We start from the raw sequence: 20722 nt of genomic DNA on the forward strand, positions 1-20722 counted from the left end.
AGGGAAACACAGAATTAGAAGCACACTCCAGGCTCTGAGCTGTCAGCACAGAGCCTGACTCACGGCTTGAACTCACTAGCCATGAGATCATGACCTGAGCCGAAGTCTGACGCTTAACCGACTGACCCACCCGGGCACCCCGGGTATTTCTATCATGCACACACAATGGGAACTGTTTCTCTCTGTGATGTTATCAGCCAATGATGCTCACTGCCTAGACCCATTATTTCATTAGGAGTTGCAAATTTTTTTTTTAATTTTTTTTTCAATGTTTATTTATTTTTGGGACAGAGAGAGACAGAGCATGAACGGGGGAGGGGCAGAGAGAGAGGGAGACACAGAATCGGAAACAGGCTCCAGGCTCTGAGCCATCAGCCCAGACTCTGACGCGGGGCTCGAACTCACGGACCGCGAGATCGTGACCTGGCTGAAGTCGGACGCTTAACCGACTGCGCCACCCAGGCGCCCCAGCAGTTGCAATTTTAATGACATTCTTAATAACATTCTAATTATATCATCCTGTTTTTCATTTATTAACTGAAATATCCTATGAAAAGAAACTTGCCCTCCCACCCAACAGTGATTTAGTTATAGTTCTTAAAGAAAGGCAGGAAAATGCTTGCTTTTTTTTTTTTACGTTATTTATCAGTTTTGAAAATAACGATGGGGCACCTGGGTGGCTCAGTCGGTTGGGCGTCCAACTTTGGCTCAGGTCATGATCTCACAGTTTGCGGGTTCGAGACCTGTGTCAGGCCTTTGTGCTGACAGCTCAGAGCCTGGACCCTGCTTCAGATTCTGTGCCTCATTCTGTCTCTGCCCCTCCCCCACTTGTGCTCTGTCTCTCAAAAAATAAATATAAAAATATTTTAAAAAATAAAAAAAATAAAATAATGAGTTGGTTTTCTAGCATCCTCGAAAATTTGTGTTGGGGTTGTTTTGTACCATTATGAATGAAAGGATTTAAACATAGATGGTGCATTTCAATACACTGCAGTCATTACTCTTATTGATGCACAAATGGAAACATTTTTGACCGGTAGAAGCCTTTTCAAATTGGATCATGCAACGTTTTAACTACTGTCTCAGGATGACAACATTAACACTGCCTCCAAAAATATGATTACTAAAAATAATTACTTCTTTGCTTTTTTCCAGATAATTGAATTTATATTTTGTTCCATTTTAATTTCTATTTGACAAATAATAACATGGAATTAGTTTTAGGTGTACAACACATTGTGTCTTTTTGTTTTTATGTTGTGTGTATGTTTTTGTCATTAATAAATCCTAGTATAGATGTATAAAATTCTATGCCTGGAAGTCATTTCAAATGATTTTGTGCATGCGTAGTTTTGTCACCAACAGTGAGATGTATTTGTTTTGTTGTGTTTTCAATGGGTGAAATTTTAAATGAGATGTTATAATTATATTAAATATTTTAATATTTCTGAAGTCAAATTCTTTTTTAATTTATTTTATTTATTTTTATTTCTTAAAGTTTATTTAGAGAGCAAGAGAAGTGGAGGGGCAGACAGAGAGGAAGAGAGAGAATCTGAAGCAGGCTCTGAGCTACTGGCATGGAGCCTGATGTGGGGCTCAATCCCACAAACCTGGGATCATGACCTGAGCCAAAAACAACGTCAGAGGCTCAACTGACGGAGCCACTCACGTGTCCCTCTAAAGTCAAATTCTTAAAGTTTATTCAGAGAAACTTAGCTTCTATTCTTGTTCCATTCTCTGTTCTAATATCTATAGCTATTTTTAAAGTTTTACTTTGTCCTTCTAAATGCATTTCTTTCAATGTGTTTGTTTGCATGTCCACATACACATGTATACACAAATCCCACTTTCTTCTTAGATTAATTATAGTATATTAAGCATCTACTTTTCTCTACCTGGCACATTTTCCTCTTTCTTCGTGTAATTTGATGATTACATTTATATGAAAATAGGAGAAAAATATTGACTGAAACATTGAAAATGAGAAGGAAATCTAGATGAGGGTTTTTGAGAAGGGGTACAGTGGAGAGGATGGTGAACTCCATAAATCACCATATTTGTATCCAGCATTCATTTCAAATTTAACTGAAGATCCATTTCTCAAATTGTTAAGGGTTCATTAATCAAGCAATTCTTGAAAAGGACACACTGATATATGAATTTAATTAGTATAAAGTTTTATAAGTTTCAGAGTGAGTTGGTTTGAAAACACATGCCTACAACCACATTTTGTGTCTTGTGCTAAATGACAGAGAAACTTGTTAGTCATGTAGAACATACCCCAAGCAATAAATGGATCCACATGGATCCTCAAAGACACTGGAAGAAACATTTCAGAAAGTAGCATACATCTAAAACACTGTTTTTAATTTCTCCAAACACAAAGACTGAAGTAAAAACCTCCTCTTTGAGAATCTTAACATCTATTAATTTCATAGTATACAATAGAAAGGGAATATATGTCAAAGGACAAATGAGCCTGAATGGAATCCTGGCTTAGCTATTTAGTGGCTGTGTGACCTTTTGCAAATCATTCAACTTCACTGGGCTTTATTTCTCTTTTCTATAAAATATGGATGCTAATACTTCCTCATAGAGTTTGTCAGCGAAGAGATTACATGTTTAAAGCACATTCCCAAATCCCAAATGGTAAAAGGTCAACACTCAGTACACTTTAGCTCATTTTTTTTCTTTTGTGGATAACAAACAGGAAACATCACAGAGTAATGGCTAAGTTCAAATCCCAGCTATAATACATTCAAGCTGTATGACAACGGGTAAACTATTTAACCCACATAGGCCACAGATTTGTCATCTGTAAAAGAGAGATAATTGGAATATTTCCCATGGAGAGTTGCTTTAAGAATTAAATTACATGTGGGGCATCTGGATGGCTCAGTCAGTTAAGCATCTGACTTCGGCCCAGTTCATAATCTCACAGTTCATGAGTTTGAGCCCCAAGTCAGGCTCTGTGCTGACAGATCAGAGCCTGGAGCCTGCTTTGGATTCTGTGTCTCCCTCCCTCTCTTCCCCTCCTCACACGTGCTCTGTCTCCTTCTCTCCCTCTCTCTCTCTCAAAAATAAACATTAAAAATTTTTAATAAGAAAAAAATGAATTAAATTATAAGTAATATGATGGTTCCTCCATTACGAACTGCTATATCCCTGGTACCTAGAATAGTACCTGATATCTGGTAAGTTCTCTTTAAATGCTGATAAAAAACTAATGAGTTAAATACACATCTCATATATCTTATATTTAAAGGGTCATTTTTTGGGGCGCCTGGGTGGCGCAGTCGGTTAAGCATCCGACTTCAGCCAGGTCACGATCTCGCGGTCTGTGAGTTCGAGCCCCGCGTCAGGCTCTGGGCTGATGGCTCAGAGCCTGGAGCCTGTTTCCGATTCTGTGTCTCCCTCTCTCTCTGCCCGTCCCCCGTTCATGCTCTGTCTCTCTCTGTCCCAAAAATAAATAAACGTTGAAAAAAAAAAATTTATATTTAAAGGGTCATTTTAGGGGTACCTGGGAGCATCAGTTGGTTGAATGTTCAATTCTTGGTTTCATCTCAGGTCATGAGCTCACAGTTTCATGAGTTTGAGCCCCGCATCAGGCTCTGTGTTGACAGCTCAGAGCCTGCTTGGGATTCTCTCTCCTCTCTCTGCCCCTCCCCCACTCATGCACATGCTCTCTCTCTCTCTCTCTCTCTCTCTCTCTCTCTCAAAATAAACAAATATACTTAAAAAAAAAATAAAGGGTCATTGTCGAAGTTTCCAGTGTGCAACTTTGCTGTTTTTTTCCATCTGAGAGTTCTCTCCTTGTGCATTTAGATGCTGTCCTTCTGTGCTTCATTCAGGTTTTATTAAATGATGGATGTTCTCACTGTCATTGCAACCTCTAAGGTCCTGGCCTTTCCTGAACTGGGCTTTCCATGAATTGAGGCAGTAACTACAGCCTTACTACTCTACCACTCAATTCTTTACTCAGGAGAGACTGCTTATAAAGTCCGAGTTTGCAGAATCTTGAAACCATTCAAATCTATTACAAAGACCTGTAGGGTATTTCCTGATAACATAGCGTGTGCTTTGGTGATTGTTTCTGAAAAGGCAATAGACTTGTAAGTGTTATATGTGTCATGCATATTGGAAGTATACTAAATATATTACTACTTCACTAGGGACTCTCTTGACAATAATGTGAATTGCTGAGGGAATAGAAATCAATTCTTTAAGTGTTTTCTGACATCAAAGGTGACCGCTGGGCTTCAGGAAAAGGGTTCAAAGTAAGACTGACTTGTGTGATTGAGATATTCATAAGATCAACCTGCAAAGGTAGGCCAGGCATTCTTTCACTACCCAGGATGCAAGGGGATGACAAAGGCCTAAATTCAAACAGCTAGTGTGAAATAAGGGCCTTAGCAGAACTAAGCTTGAGCAATACACAACTGTTAGCTGCTTCTGAAACCCATCACGGATACTCACACCTTTAGACCTATCTTTGCGTTCTGTTCTCTTAACCTAAAATGCCCTTCCTTCAGTTCTGTATTAAATCCTCCTCACCTACACATCCTTCAATAGTCATCTCAAATAAATCCCTTTCTGACATGCTCAGTTTTTCTTAGGTCATTTTTTTTTTCTCCCTTTCTTGCAGTAAAGATTTGATTTCATCTAGCATTAGTTTTTTTCAAGTGTGACTCTTTCTTTACCATAAGATCCTTAGAGAGAGGGGAAATGACTTATTTTGTGTCCCTCCACCTTGCTTAGCACAGTCAAACCAATTTTGTCATTTTCTTTTTAAACTGTCATACTTTTTGGTCTCAGTAGTTCTTGTAAAAACTTACTGCCTGTGCAACAATACTATCTGAGTGAAAAATTTTTAAAGTGAATAAAATAAAGTAATTTAGGAATCTGAAAGTGATTTAGGTAAATATGATACGGCAGAATAGCCAAATGTCATCCAGAGTAGGGGTTCAATAAATGGTAGCTTAATATAGCAATAGGGCCAATTGGAAATATTTATTTCAACATTTACAAAACACCTACTATGTATCAGGCAAAAGCTATAAGAAGTTTACATTCTACTGGGGGAATATACTATATTGAGGTCCAAAACCGTTAGCAAGAAAAAATATATACTTAATGTATTTACAATATGTATAATAATTAAGTGAGGAAAGTGGAATTAAAAAAAAAAAAACATCAGAGAGAAAGTGAATTTGGAACTGGGTTTTATTAGCTAAATACATACTGTCCAAGTCCATAGGCAAGGGGAAATCTGGGTCATCTCAGCTAAATTCGATGACTACACAGTTCATGTAATAAATATAATTGTATTTTGGTGGTAGGCTAGATGTCTGAAGGTACCATTTTCATCATCAGTCCAGCTGGTTTGATGATGCTGTACAGAAATATACTAAGAAAGTAGAGGCTATAAAAGGGATACGCACTAAAGAGAGACAACTACAGAAACTTCTTTATGGACTCTGAAATGGGAAAACAGTGGCTACCAAGATCTCCTTTTAATTTAATAGAATTTCATTAATCACTGGGGCCCAAGTTTCTTTGGGTACAATCTCAATCAACTGATGATAAAGTCTAAGAAACCTAGTCGTCAGTGGCAGAATGTCTACATATACGATCAAGGCTGAAATCTACATGAAACACAATTGTTTCTAATATTTTTAGTATCTTCATTTTTCTATCAATGATCATAAACTACAAAATGAATTAACGAGGAAATAGACAATATTTGTCCAGATGCCAGAAGTCCTGGGGTCTAGACTGAGATCCACCTAGCCATGTGACTGTGGACAAGTCACTTCATTTTGGTAAAGTTGTAATAGTGTTATTTATTAAAATTATGATATCAAAATGTGCCTTTGTTTACAATGCCAAAGGTTAAAGTGAAAACTGAATGAAATAATGTAAGGAATGGTTTTGGGAACATTGAAAAATAAAAGAAGTATAAAACATGATATTTGTGACTATGTTGCTATCAATAATAATAAAAATGCTTATTATAAAAGAGAAGTTTGAAATGTTGCAAAAACTACATTAAACATGGCAAAAGAAACTCATCTTTGTGCTTGGTGAAAATATATCCTGTCACTTGCTACTACTCCAAATGAAAGGTGAAAACCTTCAGTCACAAGAAAAATACAAAGAATTCTGAAACACAATTTTTTTTAAATTTTTTTAACGTTTATTTATTTTTGAGGCAGAGAGAGACAGAGCATGAACGGGGGAGGGGCAGAGAGAGGGAGACACAGAACCTGAAACAGGCTCCAGGCTCTGAGCTGTCAGCACAGAACCCAACGCGGGGCTCGAACCCATGGACCGCGAGATCATGACCTGAGCCGAAGTCGGCCGCTTAACCGACTGAGCCACCCAGGCGCCCCCTGAAACACAATTTAATGAAAACCACAACATGTTTCTTTTGTCAGAAGCCCACAGCTTCAGCACAGCTAATTCTCTGTTTTATTCTCAGAACACTCCTAAAAGCTCCAGGCTGTTCGTTAACAGCAGATGTACATATTTATAAACAAGAACCATGTTAACTGAATAATTTTTCACAAATTATATCAAGGATCCCAAAGAAGAGTTCCAAGTGTTTACAGCCAGCACTCAGAGACACACTCTGTGGGGATACCATTCATTAAAGGCACTGCTTATGGACGAAAAAGGTAATCAGAAAATAATCCTCACTCCTCAGATTGCTGCCATTGCATTTGCCCCATACGCTACCATAGAAACACTCGTATAAATGTTATCTGAGGGTCATAAAACACTCTCTGAAAGTAAACTTTGCCCTATGGGAAGTAAACTTTTAATGCACCAAATTCCATTTAGTGCCCTGCAGACAGGAATTCTGCAAAGAATATTCTGAGAAAAGGCAACTCATCTTTTATAGGTGAGTACTCTATCATAGAAGCTCAGGAATGGAAAATCGGGTCTTCATCCTCCCCGGCCATCATGGTTTATGACTCTAAGAATGATGACTATTATCAAAATTTTACAGATTCACAGGGAAGGCCATTCTACAACTGCTCTTGGAAGCAAATTTCTATCATAAACACACTACCTTTAAAATTCTTCCATGGTTAACCTTAGTCGTACATAGTGCAATTCTGGCCACATCTTTCTGTTTAAGTGAAGATATTCATTCATTCTTATATTCATTCATTCATTCATTCATTCATTCATTCTTCAACCAACAAATGTTTATTGAATGCCTATTATGGAAAAGGTTATTGGTTGTAGTGTAAGAAATATATGGGGATATGAGAAAAGATCTCCACTCCTTAGGCAACAACCCTGAACTCCTTATTTAGATCATTACTAGCAGCAAAGTATAGAAACAGATGCCAATTTGCAGAAAATATGGAGGACAGAGAAACATGTTCAATTGCCCCAAGAATAGAAAACAACTAATTTAATTTAAACTGATAAACTCTGTAGGTCAAATGCTCCAGGTTCTTCAGTAGATATCTGAAAGAAAATCAAGTGATGGAAGGCAAGCTATTCATTAAAAGAAACCTAAAATATATAACCAGTTTTATAACAAACAACCAAGACTAAACTAAAGTGTCTGGGGATGCACATTAAGTGATAACACTATTCAAAATACCAGGAGGTTATTGCTCTAAAACCAAGATATTAGTTATTTAGTGGGGGGGGGGGGGGAAGATGAAGGTTGAAATTGGGAAGAGGCCCCTAGGGCCCTCTGGGGGGCTAGCAGAGTTTTCTTTCTTGACTTGATGTTGGTTACAAGTGTTCACCTTAAAATAATTGAATAAGCCAGGTATTTCTTGTGTGGTTTTCTGTATCTGGGTTTTGCTTTTCCAGATGCATTTGTTAACATGGAATAACTCCTAATCTTTGTTAGTGAGAACACAAAATTGCACAGCTACTTTGGAAAAAGTTTGGCTGTTTCTTGTAAAGTTAAACATATATTTCCTACATGAGTTTGTAATCTGATTCTTAGTTATATACCCAAGAGAAATGGAAAACAATGAAACTAGAGCATGAAAGTTGCAAGTTTATAGCAACTTTATACTCCTAAAACTGGAAGAAACCCATGAGTAGCTGCATGGATAAACAAATAGGTACTTTTTTTTACAATGGAATATTACTAAGCAATAAAAGGGAATGAACTACTGACACATGCAACAACAAGGATGCATATCAAAAGACACACTAGGTGGAAGAAACCAGACACAGAAAGTGAAATACTTGATAAATTAAGTTGTATGATTTTCTGGAAAAGGTAAAACTATAGGGAGGGAGATCAGTCATTGTTCATACATTTGGCGTATGGAATTGGAATGGACAAGAAAGGGAAATAAAGAAACTTTTCAGGGGCAGGAAAATATGCTATATTTTGATGGCAGCGGTAGTTATATGATGGTGTATGTTTGTCAAAACTGATCAAACTATACACCTACAAAATGGATTTTCTGTAGACCTGACCAAAAAAGTATTTATTATTGACAGTAAGAATGAACATAGTTTACAATTTTAAAATAAAATGGATTCTATATCCTGTATTTTCTTAAAAGAAAAAAAAATAGGTTGGGGTGGGGACAGTAACACAGTAAGAGTGCGATGGGTAATTAAAAAAAAAAAGTTTAGAAGAGAAACTAAATCACCATTTTTGTTTGTTTTGTTGGTTGTTCGTTTTTACTGATGGCTATTTCTTCAGAGAAATTGTTTAAAAGTGAAAACAATTCTGGGTGTCATAAAGTTCTTTCTGTTCAGGCTTTTTCTGAGCCAGTTCAAATAAATCCTAAAGCAGACAACATCAGAGCCAAGAGCAATAATGGTTATGTCCACTGCAGAGGATTGTAGCTTCCTTTTGCCAGTCAGGTTCCTGAGTATTCAATTTTGTCTGTCCTCAACAGAAATATTTCATCTGGGCATGGCAGCTTTCTAATCTTGATGTCTCCAGAGTCAAGTAACCAAAATAGACATGGTGAAAGCCCACCGTCTCCCCCTCCCGCACCGAGCTACACAAGGATCATACTGTAGAGAGCAAGATAGTTCACTCCAGGTTCCCAACACAAAAGCCTGGTGGTTAGAACTTCAAGAAGGTCTGGTTACAACTTCACTCAAGTAATACATTTCAGTTTAAGTATAGTTTAAATTCACTGTCTTTAAAAAACTGTAAGAAGCATTATAAAACTATAAGCAATTCAACTTTTTCACTTTACAAATGAACAAACTGAGTTCTAAAAAGGTAGAATTACTTAACCAAAGTGATTAAGTTAGCTAGAGATGAAGCTAGAGGGGAACCTGGGTGGCTCAGTCCATTAAGTGTCTGACTTTGGCTCAGGTCATGATTTCGCAGATTGTGAGTTCAAGCCTCCCATCAGGCTCTGTGCTGACAGCTCAGAGCCTGGAGCCAGCTTTGGATTCTGTCTCCCTTTCTGTCTGCCCCTCTCCCATTCGTGCTCTGTCTCTCTCAAAAATAAATAAACATTTTTAAAAATTTTTAAAAAAAGAAATGGAGCTAGAACCACATCCTAGAAAGCCCATTTAATAAGATGTTGCTCTGTGAAATAAAACCGAAACTATAGTCTGTGTTAATACTATTTTCACTACTAGAGATAAATAACACACAATATAACTTCTAAGTTTTCTACTCAACAACGTATACCTCTATTAAGAATTTAGGAAACATTTGACAATGTCATCATGCCTTATGCAGAAACAGAAATACAAAGGAATTAAGAAATGCTTATTATTAAGTTAGCTGTTGCTCAGGGAGCTGAAAATGGTCTTTCCCATTCCCCCTTCCCCCAGCCATTCTCTTATAGTTGGTTTTAGTCTCCCTCTGCTTTGCTCAAGCAAGAGCTTAAACACTAGATCACTAAGATATAAACTTCTTACATTAAAACATGATCCATACTATGTGAATGAGGCATTTTAAAAGATGCTATTTAAAAATCTTTCTTGGGGCGCCTGGTTGGCGCAGTTGGTTAAGCGTCCAACTTCAGCCAGGTCACGATCTCGCGGTCCGTGAGTTCGAGCCCCGCGTCAGGCTCTGGGCTGATGGCTCAGAGCCTGGAGCCTGTTTCCGATTCTGTGTCTCCCTCTCTCTCTGCCCCTCCCCCGTTCATGCTCTCTCTCTGTCCCAAAAATAAATAAACGTTGAAAAAAAAATTTTTAAAATCTTTCTTCCATCTGTGTGATTTGAAGAAAATTTATCATTTAACCAGCACTGCCTTCTCATTTTAAACTTCTGGTAGATTTTCTCAAAGGAGATGAGAGACCTCCATTCTTATGAAAAGTCTTAGCTAGAAATATTGCTTATAGCGTGGAAATAGCAACTCCAAATCAACAGAAAATATCCCTCTATATTCATCAGGAGGAACAAGACGCTCAAGAGAACCAGCCCCTGTGATAGGTTAAAGTTGACAAAGGTCTGAGATGGGAACAAATGTAGAAAAGGGGCAGAAGAGCTCTGTGCTATCGATTGTCCTAAGGTCAATTGACAGCTTTTCTCATCTTGTTATGTTTTACTCCTTCTAAAGATGTAGAGAAAATGTTCTTTTAATGCACCAGACAGATACAGAGGCAGAAGGGAATATGTGGGTAGAACATTTAAGGGCATATTATCCTCTTCAACACACACTTCTATGCCAGGTGCCTACAGCTTCCAAATGGGCAGCAGAAAATGAACCCTAGGATTCCATAAAGTTTCTGAGAGCCGATAATGTGAACAGCAACCAGTGAACGAGTTAAGTAGTAAAACCATCTCAATTTACGTCTCCTTCAAGTTCAGCATGCAGCCGACTGCACTTAAGCATAGCAATCAACTGTGATAGAAGAAATCCCAGTTACAGTAAGCAAAGAAATAGCTTCAAGGCAGCAGATAACTGTGCAGGGAGAGAAGGTCAGAACAGGTGAAAAGAAATCCTGGAGGTAGAGAGTGAAAGCTTGGACTCCATTTGGGTGATTTTTAACTACCCTTGCCTATTATGGGTGACAAAGCTTAATTGTTCCCTTTACTTAAACTTACACTGCATGGTGTAAATATGCACATACAAGCACTTGCATGTGCACACACACACACACACACGGGGAACATTTCAAGGCTGTGGAGAAGCACTAACTAATTCCTAATGATGCTATGAGTGCGATATGGGTTGCTAACAGTAGATAGTTTATGAAATATGTCTTCGTGGTGGTGAGTCTACCAGGTTGATTCTAATTTAAAGCTTCAAATATACTGCAGCACAGAGCTGTCATACGATAACCATGTGTATTATTATTGCTAGTAGCACTAGGCAATGACTCATTTATTTCACCTGGCTTGATTCATGCTTTTGCATGATAACATGCCATTAACAAATATCAAGTTTGGCTGTCTTGAATTTGGATAAAAGTTCCCTTTATTTACAGCTACACTATATATGTGGGGTTTTTTTGTTCATTTACATACATAAGTCTTTTCCATGTGGAGTCTACATTTTGTGAGGATACATACTGTGTTCTATTTTATTGTACACACAATAAAAATGGTTGATTGTCTGATAAGAGCAACAGCTTTCAGCAATAATCCACACATTGACTGTACTGCTTCCAAAGGAACCGACTCAAATACAGGTGTAAATCATGCATGGGTGACATGATATCAGAACTCTGTATTGCTGATTTCTCCACAAATCTGTTTTTTTTTTTAAATCATTGTTATTTTACCCACCTGGTTGGAGAGAGTGTTCCTTAAGTGCTTCTCTAGGTGAATCTAAGGGATGCACAACCACCTCATTCACTCAAGGTAATGACGCTGGGGGTTCCAACACTAATCATCTTTACATAGGAGGGAAAGCAGTGACATAGCCTCACTCACAGAATTATTACCTCAGCTGCCTAGAGATGCACACTTCAATAGAACAGTTAAAGGGAGGGTAGAGATGGCTACCCAATTATAGAAGGGTGGGCACAAAGCTAATCCCACATAAAATGTGCCCAGCCATGTATACCACACAGATGACAGGTCAAATAATCATTATGACATTTGGAAGGCATCTTTGATTTATATCACCAAATAGCAAGACAAAGAAGCCACCTGTCTCTAAGCACCACCCTATTGAAATGTTCCTTCACCTACGGCAACGGTTTAATTTGGAAACACCTTTTCTCTTCTCCATATTTATATTAAAGGATGCAATGGTCAGAATCAAGCTTGTTATGGCTTCCCGAATCATCCTCAGTACAGGCAATTTATGATTTATGAGCTTAGAGCTGATTATGTAATCTATGGTCACATCTCTCTCCCTTTTTTTATTACCCAAATTTTGGACCACTGCTGATCATTATACCCTAATCAGAGGTCAAGAGGAAAAGGGGGGGGGGGGATTATAAGTGAAGGTTTGGTGGCCACATAAAAAGAGAATTACTCATGCAAACGTTTTTACAGATGTTTATGGCCTAAGTGATCTCCTTACTCATTACCCCAGATAATCACAATGTTCAGGTTTGCCTGGTAGCTTTAAGCCACCGTATCACCTCACTGAAACTGCATAAAATCAAGCCCTGGACTAATTATGCTGCAGTGCTCATTCTGATGCCTGAACTCTACCTCATACATACACTTAATTGTCCCAGCTTCTAACTTCACTATCTGCTTTCTTCTCCAATGCCTCACCTCATCTTGAATCTGAGACTCAGTATCTCCTTTACTACTGTTCAGATGGCCCCATAGTGACAACACCATCAACTATACCAGGAAAATACTTCTCGTAGTTCCACCCAGTCCTCAGCATCTCATGTCTCTGTGCTCCAGGTTAATAAAAAAGGACTAAAAAGATACAACACATGTATATTTAGATGTTGCCATGAACTTGCAGTACAGTGCCTGACTTGAGAACCGTGAGCACTGGAGTTCTATTTTACTCATTATCATTTAGATATGAACCCAGCGTTCCTATTTCACATACTGTGAACTTCATAAATTCCTTAACTTTGTAGACATAAGTGAGATTACAGAAGTAGCAGTACTTCTAAGAATTAATCCTACTCTGAACCATTTTGGACCACTGTCTATTATATCCTCCGGTGCCATCTCTGAAGGGGCCGAGGGATGTGTTCTGGTATGAGTTTGTTACCAGAGATAATGTCTCTCTCCCTGAGGAGTGGCAGCCTTTGTCTAGGAGATAACGATTACATATGCTGTTATACATTCCTTTTGATGTTGTCCACAAGGAATGTTAGAGGTAAATCAAATGCTCACTGTCAGAAAACATGTCAGGCCATGTAAGAATGATAACTTGCCACATTATCCTTTTATAGCTTTTATTTTCTATTATTATTTTAGTAGTCTTATTGTAAAACTACCTTTTACTGTAAGCTACTTTGTGTCTTTTGAAAAGGTGAGTTACTAGCATTATTTTCAAAGTAAACTCATCCCACAAATACACTCAAAGTAAATCTACATCTCAGACAGCATGATGTACAAAATAAACTCATTAACCCAGGGAGAAGAAGGAGAAAATTATCCGTATACATATGGGCATTTAGATGCTGACCACATCCAAAGGTGATGAGCTATACAAATGTTCTATAATACAGAGAATTTTACAAAGACCTAAGTTATAGCAACAAGACTGCTCAAGTAAACATAACTAGAAATATCTCATAAACCACAGTTTAAGATGTGAAAGGTCATCAAAAACGGTTCAGTGGTTCTACTTAAATTATTGCCTAACTATCCTACCTGCTATATATGCTTTTTTTTCCCCATCTATTGCTGAATTACATTAGTTCTTTGGCTGTAATTGGACTTGAACTTTTCAGTTCCAATGATGCTTTACATTAGGAAACTGAATATAGTGGTGGAAAATGTGGAGTGTAGAACCAATCACTATTTGTTCGACATATAATTATCTTCTCTTTCAGCTTAGGATGTAGCCTTGGCTCTGGTGCAACTCAAATCTGTATGGGTGTCATCTGATTTACAGCAGATGACCTGGTATCATATGAAAATAATTTACTGTGCCATATGTCTCCAGCTCTGTAAATCAATAGCTTGAATACAGAGACATCTCAATTAGACAGTGCAAGAAGGGTAGGGCAATCTACCTCCTCCTTTCCTATATCATTAAAATGGCAAGTATTACAAAGCAGTGCTTGTTTTAGAGTTGCTTCAAAAGTGGGGGCTGGATCTATTATTTCAAGTTGGGAGACATAAAGTGAGAGCTGCCATCAAACCAAATGAAAAATTGAGCACAAGGTTGTGTAAGTAATAGCTTATGAGGGGTGGGACAAACATTTGTTAAACTATTGATTGGTGCATTTCTACAGCACCTGTGTATTATCATGGGCTCAGAGAGTGGAATGGGATGTTAAATTATGACTCAGAATACAGAGGAGTCACCCATCCTTTCTAACCTGCTCCCCTAAGAAGTCTCTAAACCAAAGTCACAAACATTCATGGTATTCATCACAATGAAATAAATCATCTGTAGGCTCAACTTTGGTTTCTCCCTGCAATGCATTCAAAGCTTAAACTATCATTATAAAAGCTTCATAATGAGGAAGCCAAATCATCTATCACTGATCACATCCAAATCCCAATAGGAAATTAAACAGAAGATCCACATAGATTGATCGGAAAAGTTTTAAGGCAACTTCTCAAACTTGATTCTGCCTGGGATAACCTCAAGAAAGAGAAAAAAATAATGCAAAATTAATTCCCTGATTTTGCAAATGGTGAAGTGAAATACAGAAATGAAAGTAAATCGTCTTTCACAGAGTTCCCTTATCAGGTCCCAGGATTGGAACTGCACATGTCTGTGTTTTTCCATGGAATTGAACAGACTTTAAATAATAGATTGAACCTTCAACTGGTCCCATAGTAACTATAATTGGTAGCTGAAAGATTCTGACTGTGCAGGAATTAAATCTAATCAGAAGCCTCCTTCCAAATTCAAGTTACGTCTTTTTAAAGGAAAGAAACACATTGACTTAGATTTTTTTTAACCATTGGTAAATGTTTCCTTTAAGTACTGAGTAAGTGCTTCCTGAACAATTAGATTCACATTCTCTGTCCACTTTAAAATAGAATTATAATAACTGGTAAACTTTCATCCTCCTGGTTGGTCTTTCACAGGGCATTCCTACAGGCCACACAGCGACTACTTCTTCCTGGAAGATCCCTTGGAAAGCCATGAGAGAAGAAAAGACAACCAGATCCAATAAAGTCAAGACTATGTGAGGTGCAAATATCAAGTCTCAGCCAACCAGCTCCAATACTATCTGATGGCTGGGCCAGAAAAGAAGGCCTAAGCTCTTAGGAAATTAGCTTCTCAAATTCAAGAGAAGCTTTCACAATGAAAACTCAAGCACAAGTGCTATTGGTGCAGGAAGAGATGCACCTCCAGAATCAAGAGGCTCAGTTCAGAGGCATACCTAGAGAATTGTTGCTGCAGACCACGCATCTGAACTCGGTTGCGCTCAGACTCCAGTGTCACCTCCTGCAACCGCTTCTCACTCTGAAGACGTAAGTGTCTCTCCTCTTCCAATTCATGCATCAGCTTCTCATGCTATAAAAGGCACAAAGGGAATGACTTTTTAGAAGGTGTTTCTTAATTACTATGAGAAAAAAATAATTAGTAAGAGCTGTCAGTTACCAACCGCTAAGTTGGACTTTATATATAAATTAATTTCATCCTCATTACAACCCCATCAAGTAGGTTCTATTATTAACCTCCTATTACAGATAAGAAAACTAAGGATCAGAGACATCTAAGTAATTTGTCATAAAAACCAGAAGGTAACAGTTATCAATCCTGCCTGATTTGTCTCTAATGCTTGAATAATTTTCACTAAACCAAGTGGCTTCTTGTGCAGACATGAAGATCTATGACCCAATAATGCTATCAAATATGTTGTAATTCAAGTAGTGATGAGTAAGATCATTAGTAGGCTGTTCAGAATTATTTCATACCTTCAATGTCTGGTATATGCTTTTAAAGAAACATAACTGACTTTTTAAAATTTACCATCTTAACTATTTAAAATTTTTTTAAGTTTATTTATTTATTTTTGAGGGAGGGAGGGAGGGGGAGAGAGAGAGAGAGAGAGAATAAGCGGGGGTAGGGCCAGTGCCAGAGACAGGGGGAGAGAGAAAATCACAAGTGGGCTCTACACTGACAGGGTGGAGCCCAATGTGGGCCCTAACTCATGAAATGTGAGATCATGACCTGAGTTGAAATCAAGAGTGGGATGCTAAAGCAACTGAGCCACCCAGGCGCCCTGAAACATAACTAATTTTTATACAATGACCTGCAATTTCAACTTAATTAGGCCATGGAGTTGATGAGAATAAGGTTAAATAATTTGTTTTTATTTCTCTAATTAGGTTTTCACAGATAAAAAATAGGGTAAACCACTCACTTTATTATTATCCCAGAAAACTAGCCCATTCACAAATGGGACTCAGGGTTTCAAAGGACTAGATGACTCAAAATAGATGGTCCAGCAAAAACTCATTCCAAAAACAAGGAGTCAAGTTGGCAAAAGAGTAGGGGAACCCTAATCTTGCCTCAGCCCTTGAACACAGCTAGATGAATATCAAATCATTTTGAACACCCAAAAAATCAACCTGAGGACTGAGAAAACAAAACTGCACAACTAGAGGTAGAAAAATGGCCACATCATGGAAAGTAGGAGCTGCAGAGAGTTGATTAGGGGGAGAAAAGAACTGTGGGTGCTGTGATGGGGAGGGAGCACTGATCAGAGAGAGAGAGAAGTGAAAGAGAAAGAGAGAGAAAGAATGAAAGCACACACAGGGGACTTCACAAGAAAAACTCTTCCTCAAAACCGCTGGCTGGGAAAAGGAGAGAGGATGACTACTACAAGTTTTTATAAGGAGCAGAGCACAGCATCTGGAGCACAGATTTGTAGGTCTGCACCATTGCCAGGTTGTGCCTGGTGGGCCTTGTGGTACTCCGGTGGGGAAGGAAGGTGGAGACCCAGAAGTGGGCAGTGTGGTCTGAGGCTCCCCTGGGTCACAGGCAGAGAAACAGTTCTCCTGCTTGGATACATTTGGGAATGGAGACACGGCCTCTGAGGGAGCAAAAGAATTGACAGCACCAACATGCTGCCCTGTTTTCTAGCATAGGAACAAAGACACTGGGTGAGAGCTGCAAACTTTGGTGCCGGCTTTTTGTTGCACTTTACCATAAACTCTGAACCACTGCCCAATCGTGTAACCGATTTCTGAGACAAACCAGCACCGGCCACAGTGCAGTGAGACCCTCCCCCAGAGGATCAGTGCAGGTCCGAACTCTGGGAATCTCTAAAACTTGAAGTTCTTAAACCCAACCACACACCTGTGATAAAACACAGATGTACTGTGTTAAAACCACACACCTGTGATAAAACACAGATGTACTGGCAGGCAGACATCTCAGGTACAGACAGGGTAAAGGCAGGGATCTGGAAGAAGCCAGGGACACAAGAGAGTTGACTGTTTGCTCTTTTGTGAGGGCTTCCTGAAGAGTGGTGGACAGTTGTCCACCTGGGGATGACAGAGTGGGATGATGCCATTTTGCCCCATGCCCAATGCACTGATGAAACTCAGTGAGCTAAACAGCAACATTCCTTGTGGGTTGCAACCACTTACACCAAGCCCCACCCCCTGGGCCCTGCAGGAGCATCTCCACCAGTTCAAGTCCTCCTGAGAATCAGTACAGCAGGCCCCACCCCTAGACCAGCACAAAACCTTCCCATGCACCAAGTCTACTGCTCAGAGGGAGCTGTAAAGCTTCAGCTCTAGAAGAAATAGGATCTAGCTTCCTGGTGTTTTTGTTTGTTTGTTTGTTGGGACCTAGCTTCTTTAAACCCTCAAACCAAAACACACCTAGGATCTAGTTTCCTTTTTTAGGGGGCTGGATATGGTACCTCTTCTTAATATAGGCATTATGTTCAGGAACATAAATACAATAGGTTTTCCTAACAATCACACACATTCAAAAACAGTGACCCGGACAAAATGACAAGATGGGGGAAGTCACCTGAAAAGAAAGAACGGTCAATGGTCACAGTCAGGAATTTAATTATACAGAAAAAAAATAGGATGTCTGAACCAGAATTTAAAACAATAATCATAAATATACTAACTGGGCTTGAGGAAAGCATAGATGACACTAGAGAACCCCTTAATAGAGAGATAGAAGAATGAAAAACTAGTCACACTGAATTTAAAAAAATGCTATAAGTGAGATGCAAAACCGAATGGATGCAATTACAAGGATGGACAAAACGGGGGAACACTCATCTAAACAGAAAATCAACAAGTAAACAAAAGCTTTGAATGACACAATGGACTAGATGGACTTAACAGATCCTAAAGCAGCAGAATAAACATTCTTTTTGAATGCACATGAAACATTCTCCAGAATAAATCACATACAGGTCATAAATCAGTCCTCAACAAGTACAAAAAGATCAAGATCATACCATGCATGTTTTCAGACCACAACACTATGAAACTTGAAGTCAAACACAAGAAAACATTTTGAAAGACCACAAATGCATGGAAATTAAAGAACATCTTACTAAAGAATGAATAGGTTAACCAGGAAATTAAAGAATAAATTTAAAAAATACATGGAAGCAAATGAAAATGAAAGCATGACAGTCCGAAAACCTCTGGGATGCAGCAAAGACAGTCCTAAGAGGGAAGTATACTGCAATGCATGGCTACATCAAGAAGCAAGAAAAGTTCTCAAATGTACAACCTAAACTTACACTTTAAGGAGCTAGACAAGAAACAGCAAATAAATGTTAAAGCCAGCAGAAGAAGGCAAATAACAAAGATTAGAGCAGAAATAAATTATATAGGGGGGAAAATGATACAGAAAAGAAAAACAACTAAGAACTGGTTCTTCAAAAGAATTAATAAAATTTCCTAGTCAGACTTAACAAAAAGAAAATAGAAAGGACCCAAAAAGATAAAATCATGAATGAAAGAGGAGATATCACAACCAATACCACAGAAACATAAACAATTATAAGACAATACTATGAAAAATTATATGCCAACAAACTGGGAAATCGGAGAAAAATGGAAAAATTCCTAAAAACATACAAACTACCAAACTGAAACAGGAAGAAATAGAAAATTTGAACAGACCCATAAGCTGCAAAGAAATTGAATCAGTAATAAAAAATCTCCCAATGAAGTCCAGGGCCAGATGGCTTCCCAAGGGAATCCTACCAGACATTTAAAGAAGAGTTAATACCTATTCTTCTCAAACTGTTCCAAAAAACAGAAATGTAAGGTAAACTTCCAAACTCATTCTTAGAGGCCAGTATTACCTTGATTCCAAAACCAGAAAAAGACCCCACTAAAAATGAGGATTATAGGCCAATATCCCTAATGAGCATGGATACAAAAATTCTCAACGAGATACTAGCAAATCAAATCCAACAGAACATTAAAAGAATTATTCACCACCATCAAGTAGGATTTATCCATGGGCTGCAGGGCTGGTTCAATATTTGCAAATCAATCAATGTGATACACCACATTAATAAAAGAAAGGATAAGAAACATATGATCCTGTCAATAGATGAAGAAAAGGCATGTGATATCATTTGAAAGCATCCATTCTTGATAAAAACCTTCTACAAAGCAGGAATAGATGGAACATATTTCAACATTGTAAAAGCCATATATAAAAGACCCACAACTAATATCATCCTCAATGGGAAAAAACTGAGAGTTTTTCCTCTATAGTGAGGGATAAGACAGGGATGTCCATTCTCACCATTACTATTTAACATAATACTGGAAGCTTTAGCCTTTGCTCTCAGACAACAGAAAGAAATAAAAGTCATCTAAATCAGCAAGGAAGAAGTCAAACTTTCACTATTTGTAGATGATATGATACACTAAATAGAAAACCTGAAAGGTTCTAAAAAATTGCTAGAACTGATACATGAATTTAGCAAACTTGGAAAATATAAATCAATGAACAGAAATCTGTTGCATTTCTATACACCAGTAATAAAATGGCAGGAAAAGAAATTAAGGAATCAATCCCATTTACAATTGCACCAATAACAGTAAGATACTTATGAATAAACCTAACCAAAGAGGTAAAAGATCTATACTCTGAACACAACAGAATAGCTATGAAAGAAATTGAATAGGACAAAAAGAAATGGGAAAAAACTCCATGCAGATGGCTTGGAGGAACAAGTGTTGTTAAAATCTCTATACTAACCAAAGAATTAGACCTATTTAATGCAATCCTTATTAAAATACCACCAGCATTTTTCAAGAGCTAGAATAAACAATTCTAAAATTTGTATGGAACCACAAAAGACCTGAAGAGCCAAAAGCAATCCTGAGGGGAGGTGGGGGGGAAGTGAAGCTGGAAGCATCATGATTCAGGACTTATGTAACAAAACTGTTGTCACCAACACAGTATGGTACTGACACAAAAACAGATACTGAGATCAATGGAACAGAACAGAAAACCCAGAAATGAACCCACAACTACATGATCAACTAATCTTTAACAAAGCAGGAAAGAATATCCAATGGAAAAAAGACACTTTCTTCAACAAATGGCTTTGGGAAAACTGGACAGGAAACAGTGGTTTTGATCTGTCCAGAAGAATGAAATTAGACCATTTTCTTATACCATACACAAAAGCAAATTCAAGATGGATTAAGGACTTAATGTGAGACAGGAAACCACCAAAATCCTAG

The 20722-nt window shown here is 38.1% G+C and overlaps 1 protein-coding gene across 8 annotated transcripts in view; it reads right to left on the reverse strand.

Annotated features, from left to right (window-relative positions):
* The window catches only part of NCKAP5 (NCK associated protein 5), a 993237-nt gene that overhangs the window by 438383 nt on the left and 534132 nt on the right, over window positions 1-20722 (reverse strand). For all 8 annotated transcript variants that reach the window (XM_086718452.1, XM_086718453.1, XM_086718451.1 and 5 more), the window contains one exon: window positions 15406-15539. In XM_086718452.1, coding sequence (XP_086574578.1) covers window positions 15406-15539 — 134 coding nt within the window. The remainder of the gene's footprint in view (window positions 1-15405; window positions 15540-20722) is intronic.

This window comes from Puma concolor, chromosome C1, assembly GCF_028749965.1.
Source record: "Puma concolor isolate L17-30 chromosome C1, mPumCon1.1.hap2, whole genome shotgun sequence".
Lineage (NCBI taxonomy): Eukaryota > Metazoa > Chordata > Mammalia > Carnivora > Felidae > Puma > Puma concolor.